Here is a 12,584-nt window from a genome sequence, read left to right on the forward strand (position 1 = left end):
CTCCATCCTAGGCTTCGATGGCATGCTTTACTTTTAAAAAATTGTTTTTATTCGAGATTTCTGTGGCTTACAAAAGTACATACATCACCTCTGTTTTCAGGTTATAAAGTCCTTTTTACAGATCAGTTATATTCAGTGTGAGACATTAATGTTGCCAGCATAAGGTTAGGGGAGAAGAGAGGTGGACGGGTATTAAACTTTCATTCTCTTACAAAGTGTATGTGCAAGGTTTTTGCATCGGTGTCACGTGGGTAGGTTCTCTTTCTATTCATTTATTAGTTTTCATTGGCGGTGAGAGAGATTGGGGGGCCCAGGGGCCTGGCTGGTTGCCTTCAGCTGACTGCAGTGAGTTTTGTTTGCGTGTGAGAGAGGGGGGGAGAGGTAGTTGGGTCAAGTTAGCCATATTGATTTGTATGCTGTTGGTGGGTTCCTGTTGTTGTCTTGTTGGGCTGTGTGTGTAATAAAGGGGAGCCACACCAGGGTGAAGGTGTCCTCTTTTATTTGTTCCTGCGCCAGTTTCAGTTTCTTGGTTAGCTTACCTAGTAAGCATAGCTGTCAACCTTCCCTTTTTTTTGCGGGAAATTCCCTTATTCCAGCACCATTTCCCACTGCTTCCTGCTGCTATCCCGGATTGTTAGATATCCCGTAGACTGTCCCTGGGACTGGTGAGGCTGCTGATCCCTTATTTTCGAGGCTGCTGATCCCTTATTTTCAAATCTGAAAGTTGACAGCTATGTCTAGTAAGGCTGTTTCCCATACTAGTACTAGTAGTCCATGTTCACTGCTGATAGATCCATGGTACTAGTAGTCCATGTTCACTGCTGACAGATCCCTCCAGCATCTAGCTAGAGTGCTCTTGGCTGCTGAGAATAGGTGGCTTATGATCTCTTTGTAGTGTGAGTGTACATGGCATGCTTTACTTAGGGCCCAATTCCAGTATTTTGGTGTTTTTTTAAAGAAATACAGCAGTGGAGGAGGGGCGATGCTAGAGTTTGGGATCAGAGCAGGTAGGGATTAGAAATATAAACAGAGCCTTCTTGCTGTGGTCCTGATGAAGAAGACTCCACTGTACCTGCCATTTGCATTTAGATGAAAGCTTGGCAAAGTTATTTGCTTGTATACTAGGGATGCACACATGTGCCTAAACCCATTCTGACATTCGTTCTCATCAGGTATTTTCCCTTCTGCCACACGTCTCTATTCCGTTTTGCTGCCCGGTGATGTGGAAATACCCCCTCCCTTTTTTTTACATGTATCATAGCTCACAATGGGTGTGTGTATCTATGCAATCAACAAATGTTTACAAATGAATTACTCTCCCCCCATAGTTAATGTATTAACAGAGGGGTAGCCCTGTTAGTCTTTTTCAGCAAAAGCAACAGATAGTCCTATGAAACCTTAAAGACGAAGTTAACGGGGGGGGGGAGTGTAGAAAATAACTCTGTTATTATTCTATGTGTGATGGGGTGAGATCCTACCTTAGGACTGATACTAAGCTGGTAGCTGCAAGTGACCCTGTTATCGCTATAGGAAGAGGCAAGTCAAAATGTGTTTCTGCAAATTGATTTGACCGTGTCTGAAAATACGCACCTGCTAATCTGAGAAGCCGAGTATGTCATAAGCACAGGATTTCTCTGTGCTCCTAGTGTAAAGAAAGCAGATATGACAGACCAGGATTTAGAAATACAGTAACAGGATTAAAGAGGTGGGTACATTGTAATTTCCTGGGATTACCTTTCAAGTTTGCATATTGCTGGAATATGGGTAATATTCCTCAATGCTTGTTTTGCTTCTTAAATGTGTAATAGAAAATGAAAGCAGAATAATTTAGTCCAGTTCGTTTAAAATAATACAGAAAGCCTGACCTCTGTCATTGAACTGCTATGCACATTGATGATTTTTATGAACTGGAAGCCAATTCCACCTTCCCACATTATCAAATAACCTCATCAAAAGTTAAAATACCCTCCTCCCAACCCCACCTAAATTTGCATTTAGATTGTTTGGTGCCAACGTTCTCAATAAGATACTTTTCAGCTCCGTCAAACAAAACCTGATTGTCATTTAGCACAGTGGCAGTCGATTTACATTTCCATTAACGTAGATCCCAGACAATTATCGGAGGGAAAAAAAAGAAGAAAAAGAATCTTATAAAAACCAGCTTTCTGTCTGCAGTTTTTATGGTGCCCGGGAGTCGATAAAGGGTCGCTCTTATCACCGTCGGCCCCAGGAATGGCCGTCACAAAGACGAGGCTCCTCTGAATGAAAGGAGTATCTAGAGGAGACACCGGTGATGGTGCACAGGAAAGAAAGCTGAGCAGGTTGTCAGTCTGCAGGAGAACTGGGTAGGCAAACAGAGACAGGCTGAGAGAGGTTAGTCTAGGTCAAAGGGTGAGAGTGAAGGTCCTAAGGCGAGGAGCTGGAAGAGGCTCAGACTCAAGATTGGGTACACAGTGAGCAGGAGGCAGGGGTGATAAGACCTTATATGATATTGACCTGAATATAAGCCGGACCTGAATATAAGTCGCACCTTTAAAATTCAAAGGGGAAAGAAAGACAAAAAGACAATACCCGGATATAAGCTGCTCCCTTAAAATTCTGAAGGCACTCACACCTGTTCCGTTTTACCGTATGTCTGTTTCAGCAGCGATGCCGTAAAAGCCAATTTTTGTAAGGTCGTGAATTTAAGCCGCACTTTAAACTTTTCATGGTTGGAATTTGGAAGAAAAAGATGAGGCTTATATTCAGGCCGATACGGAAAGTGTCATGAACATACATTTTCTGCCCTGTGAATTATTAATTTAATTGCCTGCCCTTCACCAGCTGGCCTCAGGGTGACAAACCCACACAGTTAAAACATATTGCATTCACGGGAATAAGGTAGGTCTTGAAAACACATCATGGAATGCACTGGTGTATGTGTTCAAATCACCTTCCTCACACTTCCGATGGTTTGTTTCCCCCAAGCAGGAGCTGCAAATCAATCTGTAAATATTCTGAAAATAATTTAAGGATCTAGATGGATGTCTGCAATGTGAAGAATGGGGGTTTCCCCTCAAACTGTTATCATGCACTGGCTTTCTTGCTAGTGTACAGATCATATATTTGACTTGGCACGGAGTAACCCAGCATTACCTCTGCCAGTTTTGCCATGTTGTAAAGAGCCGCTGAGGTCAGGAAGGGCTCATGGAACTGTGAAAAAACCACAAATGCCGGATCTTTTTTCCAGGAAAGTTTAGAAATAGGCATGGTGTTCTTTTTGAAAACAAACTGGAATGTTCCGAGAAAAAATAAAAAGAAGACTTCAAGGCTCTCCAGTCCCTGGAAGCAAAGCTCTGCAAACTAACTGCATCCAGCTTCAGTTTTCTTGTTGCAGTCTCTGTGTGTAGTCTCTACACCATAGAGCCTCTTACTTTTCATACTGCTGTGTGACCTAGTTTCTCTCTCCAATGCATAACATTCCCAAGACATTTCCTAGAATAGACCCCCTAGGTCCAGACATGTGAAATGGCTGGTGTCTTGTAGTGAATCCTATGAAGTTGACAGTATCCCTTCACAGAGTCTGCTCTCGCAAATCGCACCAAGGGGAATTTTCCCGGTGTAAACACCTTCCTATGGATGCTAAATGGAGCATTGATGGTGGCCCTAGGATGTCAGTCTAATCCTCGGGAACAATTTTAACAGGCTGATACTGACGGGGCTCAGGCCAGATGTGCAGAGAAATGAATAGAATTTAAAAGATAGGCATTCATAAATATGCCTTATGTGCGCCATTCAAATAAATCTGGAAAGAAATTGGGGAGGAAAGAGAGCTCGGCGGTAGGCCACATGATTTGCATGCAACACGTTCTAGGTTCAGTCCCTCCAGTTCCAAGGATCAGGCAGCAGGTGATGGTTGCATTCGTGTAGATTAAGAGCTGGACTGGTCAATGCCATGATTTGAACAAGTAAACTTCAAGAGCAATGAGACCAAAGTATTACAGAATGCAACCCTTTGCAAGAAAATTTGGGTGTGGATTTTTTTTGCGGCTTACATTTGGAATAACTGGATCAAGTTCACATATAGCACCAAGCCATGATTTGGTGCTACATAGCTGAGCACTGGGCTCATATACTTTTGCTTCCTCTCTCTCCTCCTGCCTCTTAATTTGTGACTTGATGGTTTGCAGCAAAGCATGATTTTGCCAGTACATCCAAACTGGAAAACTCTGCAGGTTGGACCAAAATATTTTGCTGCCTGAGGTAAAGGACAAGATCATGCCTCTTCCCATTACATCTTCAAAGTCTGTCCTGACTGGTAGTTGAATCTTACTTCAACACTGGTAACAGGGCAGCATGTCACTGCATCTGAGGGCAGCAGACTAGCTTAAGAGGCACAAGACAGACCAGGCAGCACACTTGGCTTGTCTACTCCTCACTTGTTAGCATCTATCACCTGAGGTGGTGTTTTCATTCTGCCTAATGGTAGAGTCGGTCCTGAAACTATGGCTTGGGTTTGCCCGGAAAACAAAGATCAAACCAGGGTTTGATTCAGATTTACAACCTTGGTTTGATTATGCAAACCATAATTTGCTGGTTCCAATGTAAGGGCAAACAATGGTTTGTCACAAATCAGGAATGCAACCGAGGAGCATGTGAGCAAAAATCCTGGCCCCGTATTACCATAGAATGATTTGGTGCTTCATGCATGACAGGCTGACCCATTGGGCCTTTGACTCTTATTTTTTCAATCTCTATTGCTCTCCATCCAATTAAAAAAAGAACCACACGTATTCATTTGGGTTACATTAATGGTTATTTTATTTAAAGGATGAGAAACACAGTAACTGCAGTTCGCTTGTACTCATAATAACCATTGATGTTTTTTCAAAATTGTATGTTAACATCCATGTGTAACAAAAACCATTTTTTTCCTGAACTGTGCAAAGTACAAAGGGTTTGTTCACTTAGCAGAAACCTTCTCCAGTACAACAAACCTGGCATTTTACAAAACAAGGCTGCCAGGACAATTCTGTTCATTTGCTGTCTTAGGAAACGCACACATGCGTGTGCACACACTCCCCCCTCCCTCCCCATGCTTCCTGTCCTTTGAATGCCGTTTATCAACATGGACCACCGGAAGAGCTAATACTTTCCACACAGAGGTCACTATCCAGAATCCCTGCCTTGTCTTTTGCATTCTGTGTTTGTGCTACATATGTGAAACTGATCCACTACAGGAGAGTTCTCCAAGCTACCATGATAGATGAGAACTAAGATCTGTTGTTCAAATGTTGTTGGAGCTTCAAACAGTCAAAGAAATACTTACCTCAGAGGAAATTTGAGCGATGGGTTTTTAAGCATCAAATGCTGGGATCGGAGTGAATGTGGGGGCACCAGTGGCAGAGCTTCATGCTCCAGCATGGGGGGGTGGTGGAGAGCAGGCGTGGGCATGGCTGGCGTGCACCCCAGGGGCGTGGTGCATGTCCTGGGGGCGTGGTGTGCTGCCTGAGGGGGCATAGTACCCTGCGCGGGCAGGGGGGCAGCTGCGATGGCACCCCACTGGGATTGTGCTGCCGGGTGTGGTGCGCTCTCCCCACCCTCCTCTTCCTCTGCCAGTGGGTGGCACAACCTTTAAAAATACCGAATTCAGAAAAGATGTGTTTGCAAATTGTTGCGTTTTGGCCTAGTGGAGTTTGTGGAATATGGATTAACACCTTCATACAGAGATGTGCAAAAGCTTTTTGGCAATAATATCCCTGCCAAAGGGTGATGATTCCTTGGTGCTGTTGTTGCGTGAATGGTTGGATGAATACACTGTGCAAGAGCTAAGACCCTTCACTGCTCTATATTCTGAGCACAGCAAAGAAACCAATTCTAGATAAGGGGTGGCCTTGTTTATCAAAGAACAAGCAACTTTAGATGCATGCATGGACATCTGTGTGCCTAGGAAGATTTGCGCCTTTTTTCTTTGAACAGCAACCCTACCCCAATAAATTGCCTTTGATGCTCCCCTCGGTTTCAAAAGTGGTTTACCATACAGCACTGGGCGGGGAGATTTGTTCAGGAAACATCTCTGAAGCCGCCTTAGATACGTGGAACTAGTTGTGTGGTTATTTGAATCCTGGCCTTCCATCTACAGCTGAAGTACACAATGCTCACATCTGACTTACTCGTGCAAAACTCTTTTGACACTATGTAAGAGAGGCTGTCACAACTATGGCAAACAGCCGCCATTTTTGGTCCACTGTAGAGAGCCTTCAGTATTAAGCATATAATTATGTGCACTGTGCTGAACTGCTTGAGATTTATTTATTTTTTAGAAAACCATGTATCATAGGAAGCATATAATTATGTGCACTGTGCTGAACTGCTTGAGATTTATTTATTTTTTAGAAAACCATGTATCATAGGAAGTGGGAGAACGCAATGTCTTTAATCCCTGTTTACTTGTGAGAGGAATGTTTCCTTGCTCAAACTAAGGAAGCACCAACATGGATTTGGTCCAGACAATTGGTTGCAATAATTCCAAAGCAAATCAGAAGAGAAACCATCTTCCTCTGCCCATCCCCTTCCATCTTTTCTCAGTTCTGAATACAGATGCTGGTGAAGAAAACACTCCATCACCCTTTTACCTCCCCCAGGGGGGAAAATGACACTTTACATTGCCGGCCACAGATATTCTCACACTTGGAAGTCAAAAGTCACAATTGACCAGGGCATGCTACAGCTATATTTAAGGGTAACAGACACATCACACGCTAACACATGTAAAAGTACTGTGGTTCATTTTTTAAAAAACCAGCAAAGCCACTTCCGAGATTTCGAGCAATGAAGTGGCAGAGAAGGGAGCACCCATCCCATCCTTATGCTGTCCACTGTATTCCCTCTCCAAATCACATTCTCAAGCAGCTCTTCCCTGAATGTGTCAAAGATGCATGCAAAAACACGGTTGGAATCCTGTATTGGGTAGGGAGCCATTGGGAACAAAACATCAGGCAAGGGAAGGGTTAAGTTGCACACCCTACCTATTTCCTCCCTCTAACTGCCCCTCCTGAAACAGCTAGTTTTGCTTTATTTCATTTTTTTAAATAAACAAATGGCATCATGGCACTCTTACATGTTTTAGTGTGCAATAAGCAGTTTGCCCTCCCCCTCGAGTATTTTGAAGTTTAAGGTGGAACTTAAGCACGTACCCAAACATCTTCTAGGGAAAACAAAATTTAAAAGTGTTAAGATTTGCCTTGATTGTGTCATTTGTTTTTAAATGATGAGAAGAGGTAGATGGGAAGGAGGGAACAGAATGGGCTGGCCAAAGTGTGTGCTTCAGGACAATTCATGAGAAGGCTTACTCTGGCCAGACCAGTGCCTAAATCACTCCCATCTACAGGAGAGACAAGAAGGGCAGATCCTGGTGTGTGTGTGTTGGGGGTATAATCGAAACGGGCTTGAGAGACGAGTGACAGCTGAAATTAGGGCATGCCGATATCCTCAGGTAAACTCCCCTTTGGGGAAGGCACAGGTGAGCCTTAGCCTCCTGTAGAACTGGGGGTCTCCCCTGGCCCCCCCTCAAGCCCCTCCAAGTTTGGTAGCAGTGGCAAAAGAAACAACCATAAAAGTTGACACAGCCCTGGCAGGGGTTGGAGAGATTTAGTAAGGCATGAGGCCCAGCGAATCTGACAGGGATGCAAATTGGCTCCCTGTCCAGTCATCAGAAGGATGATTTGATGAGCAGGAAGGTGGCAATATCTCCCTTGTCAGCTGATCTGCTGTGGGAGGGGGCAGTGTGCCCGTGTGAGAGTGTGGGGTGGCCACACCACTGACCTGTGGGTGTCACAGGGCTGGCTGAGGGCGACTCCAATCTTTGAGCCAAATAAGTTTAGGCATGTCTGCTCTAGGGTAGCTCTAGCTAAAGCTAGACGTTCTACCTAGAGTATCCCACAGAAGATGGAAAGTAACCTGAGTAACAGCTGAAATGTTTTTGAACTCACTTGTACTACTTCCACATATCCTCTCTTTAATCTTTGTGTGCCCTGGCGAATGAAATACATGTTGTTTGTATTGTTGTACCAGCTTTTCTATATATACGAGATTATCTGAATATTTCCATCAATGAATATGGCTTCCTAGAATATAGCTAGCACCCCATAATTATTTGTGTATGAGTATCTGCCCTCAGAGCTGGTGTCATCAGAAATGGGTCTTATCTATCCAAGTAACTGATGATTGTTTCAGCAAGTTTTGGGACTGGGCTGTTAGTCTGGCATGTTAAAATTAAGAGAGTAAAAAAACATTACCCTACATTTTGAAGGAGCAACGGGCTATGTCTCTTGATTTCTGCTCATATCTTAGAATGAGAAGAGCGTAGCTTATGCAGGACAAAGTAATACATTACAACAATGGGAAGATTTGGGGTGGTGTTTCCAGTATACACTGCCTGAATTAAACCGAGCAAAAGACATTGCTAAAAATATCCTTCTGTCTCTTTGACAATTTTTTTTTAACAGATGTCACCAGATGATTTATGACAGGTTTATTTTCTTGCTTCCTATTTATTGCACCTTTAAGTTCTTGGTTGCCGGAAGCGTCTATTGCCTGAATATTTTATTATTATTATGTAGCTTGACCCAGGTTAGAAAACCAAACACTGTTCAGAACTATACATTTCTACAGAAACAAATCACATTTTGATAGTGGTAATTACAGCCATCTTCTCTCTGATGTTCAGAGACAGAGAGAAATAAGAATTCCAGCGTTCTGTGCTTGCGGGAACCTGCAGTGTTCTTTTTATTGCCATGTAGAAGTCAATTAAAATGAATCCTCCTGGAAAAGCTCCCAAATCTCCAGTAATTATCGCTGTCTAGACAGCGTACTATGCTTTGAAGAGGCTTCCGACACAATATATTTGTGTGTAAGGAACAGGCCACTGTATATTTAAGTGATTCTTAAGATTCCGACTCCCCTCTGGTTGCTCGGAGCAAGCAATAGAAAGGTTTTGATCTTTAGGAGCCTGACATTAGCGACAATAAAGGATACAAAAATACACATAGGAGTATCTTCTAATACAACAGATGATAAATGAATGTGTAGGTATCTGAGCTAACCAATGGAATTTCATTCAGTCAATGAATAATGGGTTGAATCCAAAGGTGCCCTTCTGGGTGTGGAGCGGGGCTTCCTCTCACAGCACAGCTGCTTTACAGCTCATGCAATAGCCTTGCATAAATCCACAGATGTTCTCCTGCAGTTGAAAGCACGAGTGCTGCTGTGGAGCATGCCTATTATAGCACTGTGTGATCTCTTTCGTAAGGGTTTGCTGAATGCCACTAGCAAGCTGTTTCCCTTCCACCCATGCGTCTTTGGATCGAATTCAATCGCTTTGCCTATTTGCCATCTCTTACTACTTCTTCTTTTTTGTCACACTCTATAGCAGTTGCTGACCAGAATCCAGAGATTTGCTTTTCACAAGCAGATCAAGGTAATATTCCTTGTGAAACCAGCTCACGCGAGGTGCATTCAGAGAACACTTTCCCCGTGTGGAAGCCTGTTTCACGAAGCTACTTGTACGCATAGCTTGTGCAAAGCCTTCCACATAGAGCAGGGGCCCCCAAATGTCCCCCCATGGACAACTTGAAATTGCTAGGGGCCACTTGACGGTTTCTCTGCCTGTTGTAGCAATTGTAGTGCGTAGATGCTGTATGATTTTTTTAATTGCATTGTTATTGCTTCTTTTATTTTGTATTACAATTTGAGTTCCACAGAATATAAGACATAAGAGCAATAAAATACAATTAAAAATAAATATGTCTATTTGATGCAATGGATATGGGGTCTCCCATCTTCATCCATAGACACGTGCTGGACCAACTGAATGAAACTCATGGAGCACAGGTAGGTATACACAGTGGTACCTCGGGTTACAATATGCTTCAGGTTACATACGCTTCAGGTTACAGACTCCGCTAACCCAGAAATAGTGCTTCAGGTTAAGAACTTTGCTTCAGGATGAGAACAGAAATTGTGCTTCAGTGGCGCAGCAGCAGCGGGAGGCCCCATTAGCTAAAGTTAAGGTTAAGAACAGTTTCAGGTTAAGAATGGACCTCCGGAACGAATTAAGTACTTAACCCGAGGTACCACTGTAGACCAGTTTGGGAGCTCCTGATGCAGAGAGTTTCACAAGGATTTCTTCTGCTTGTGGCCCTATCTGTATCCTGGCCCCAGTTGCTTCAGTGTCAGTAGCAAGTATGGCCACAGTAAGATCTTTTGCATACTTGAGAACAATTTTTTAATTTGACATGCCAAATCAAGTATTTCTTAACTGGGTTTTTAAATGAAAAGTAGCGCCGTTATGTATGCGAAGTAGGACTTTCCTTATCTATATGGAGTTTGCAATGTATAACATTTCTTGCATTAGAAAAGTATATTGTATAAAAGCTCTCTTATCTGAAATACATTAAAGCAACAATCAAAATTAAAATGCTGCAAAGGAAAGAAAAAGTAATGGCTAACCAAAACGTCATGTAGTTGATGATAGTCAGTCCAGCATATCAGATTGTTGGCTCTTCGTATGAAATCTTTGATGCGCTATTAAGCTAACTACAGGAGATGCAGTGACAAGAGAAAAAATCTCAATGTGGTGTCCACACTGCTCAACGTGACTTTGTCATGCAGTCCATTGTCACACATAGGATTTGGCTTTCAGAATGGGTTGGGAAGTCGTGGGAAAATGCACTTTTCCAGTGTTGACTCGCCTGACACTGGGAACGCTACTCTCAATATTTTTCTGGGGGTGCACGGTGTATGAAAAAGCCCTGACTAGTATTCTTAAGCAGAATATTTTGAGGTATCTATTAGAAAGGAATGCTGGCAATGTTTTGGACTCCCAAATTCTGTCTAGCCGAACAATGTGCAGATTTCAGTGGGTTGCGTTCCGTCCATGAGCTTCCTTTACCCCCACCTGGGAAAACAGACAAGTTCAAGAGTCCCCCTTGCACTCCTCTTGAAACTCAAGTCCCTCTTGCATAGGCCAGTAATAAGAACACTGCAGCTCAGACAAATAAATTACAGCAATATAACAAGTTTCTTAATTCCCCCCCTCTTTTTTTAAAAACATACTTTATCATTTACACAAAGTGTGGCGGCTGGACTTTAGCTTAAGATACAACCCGAATGTGTGTCCTCTCAGTCTTCGACTCCGAGTGGAAGGCACGACTACAGCAATTCTGCTTGTATGTACCGTACGTGGGTTTGAAAGCACAGCGAGAGACCTCATCTCCTGGGCTGAATATCAAAGAGCCTGCGGAGTCTTTGGAAATAATAATTACAGTTCTTGTTATGGCAGTGGAAATTAGGAAAGTTTCCCTTCGCTGTTTCTTTTTTTTTGTGCTATGGAATTTCCTGTGAAAGGTCCTTCGAGTCCAAAAAGCGTGGAGCTCAAGCCCTCAGAAGCTCTCCACAAAGCTCCCAGGAAAGAGGCCTGACCTGCCGTTTCTCTGCAAAGTCCCTTTGTACCAACCGTCCTCCCTTTTCTTGTGGACAAACACGATGTCGCCTTCTTTCAGTTCAATCTCGGCTTCGCTTTGTGGGGGATAGGGGACCACAACACGATACCTTTAAGAGACAGAAGGGTAGACCTTATTGCAGGTGGTGGTTCATATGCTCTACTTCTACTCCCTGGAAGGGTCAGAGATCTACATTTGGAACCAGCAACCGCATAGGTTGGCTGGGAATGATGATGTGGAAAGTTCCCACGCCAGAAACTCTTACACAATGCATATATTTATGTCAGTTTTATCAATAAGCTGTCAAAAGTTACTAGGCTGCAGAATGCTTTACCAGCCTCTGGGGTGGTAACAGAAAAAGGACAGAGAGGCACGTCCCTGCTTCAGCAGCTGCTGCATTTTACTTATTTAGCATTTACATTTATTTTTGCCCCATAACATAGCTATCTGGATGCAGCTCAGAGACCATCTTCGCTCCAGCAGCCTGCTTGGTTTCTTGCTCACAGGCTTGCATAGAATTCCTGGTCATCTGTAGCTGCCAGGCAAATACACAAGCTGATTTATTGAGAGAGTATCTCTGTACCTTGCTTTTCAGCTAAGAGGATATATTTAAAAAGTCACTGGCTTCTTTTGTTTATTATACTTGCATTTCGCTGTTCCTTTAGTGGAGTGGCTGCCAGCATTTGATCATGGATCAGATGCATGACCCTTCACTAACAGTGTAACATCATCGGTTAAGCATAGGAGGGGTCACCATTACACTGTTGAGCATCATATTGCATCTGAAATGCCTGGAGAAAAGCTGTGTATTTTGACATGATTGCACAACTGTGCAGAATATAGCACTCATGAGTCGGGACGTAAGGAGGCAGTTGTCTTGTATTTGTTGCAAGCAGCCCTGTTTCTGTTCTGCTGCAGTTCACTTTCTGCCGAAAATGTTATTTGTTATGCTGTCTGCTGTGATGAAATTATGTAATTTGTGCAATTGACACAAATTACATTGTTATTAAATTATTCCACCCCATTCATTTCATTGTGAAGGAAACTATGCCAATGGGGAACACACACACACACACACACACACACACACACACACACACACAC

At 43.2% G+C, this 12,584-nt stretch overlaps 1 protein-coding gene and 2 long non-coding RNA genes across 4 annotated transcripts in view; 1 reads left to right on the plus strand and 2 right to left on the minus strand.

Moving 5' to 3' along the window:
* The first annotated feature begins 815 nt into the window (after positions 1–815).
* The window catches only part of LOC309367866, a 36,562-nt gene continuing 24,793 nt past the window's right edge, over positions 816–12,584 (plus strand). Inside the window, exon 1 of the long non-coding RNA XR_014167400.1 lies at positions 816–2,373. This is a non-coding gene — a long non-coding RNA (uncharacterized lncRNA). The remainder of the gene's footprint in view (positions 2,374–12,584) is intronic.
* LOC309367870 lies at positions 4,783–6,599 on the minus strand. The gene is made up of 2 exons (XR_014167404.1): positions 6,351–6,599; positions 4,783–6,276 (listed from the first exon to the last, which is right to left on the minus strand). It is a non-coding gene; the product is annotated as an uncharacterized lncRNA (long non-coding RNA).
* Positions 10,133–12,584, minus strand: part of SH3RF3 (SH3 domain containing ring finger 3) — a 207,305-nt gene continuing 204,853 nt past the window's right edge. The window contains exon 9 of one of the 2 annotated variants that reach the window (XM_081907378.1): positions 10,133–11,589. In XM_081907378.1, coding sequence (XP_081763504.1) covers positions 11,421–11,589 — 169 coding nt within the window. In that variant the 3' untranslated portion in view covers positions 10,133–11,420. The remainder of the gene's footprint in view (positions 11,590–12,584) is intronic. The other variant, XM_081907377.1, reaches the window with a different exon arrangement.

Source organism: Podarcis melisellensis, assembly GCF_964234715.1.
Source record: "Podarcis melisellensis genome assembly, chromosome: 4".
NCBI lineage: Eukaryota > Metazoa > Chordata > Lepidosauria > Squamata > Lacertidae > Podarcis > Podarcis melisellensis.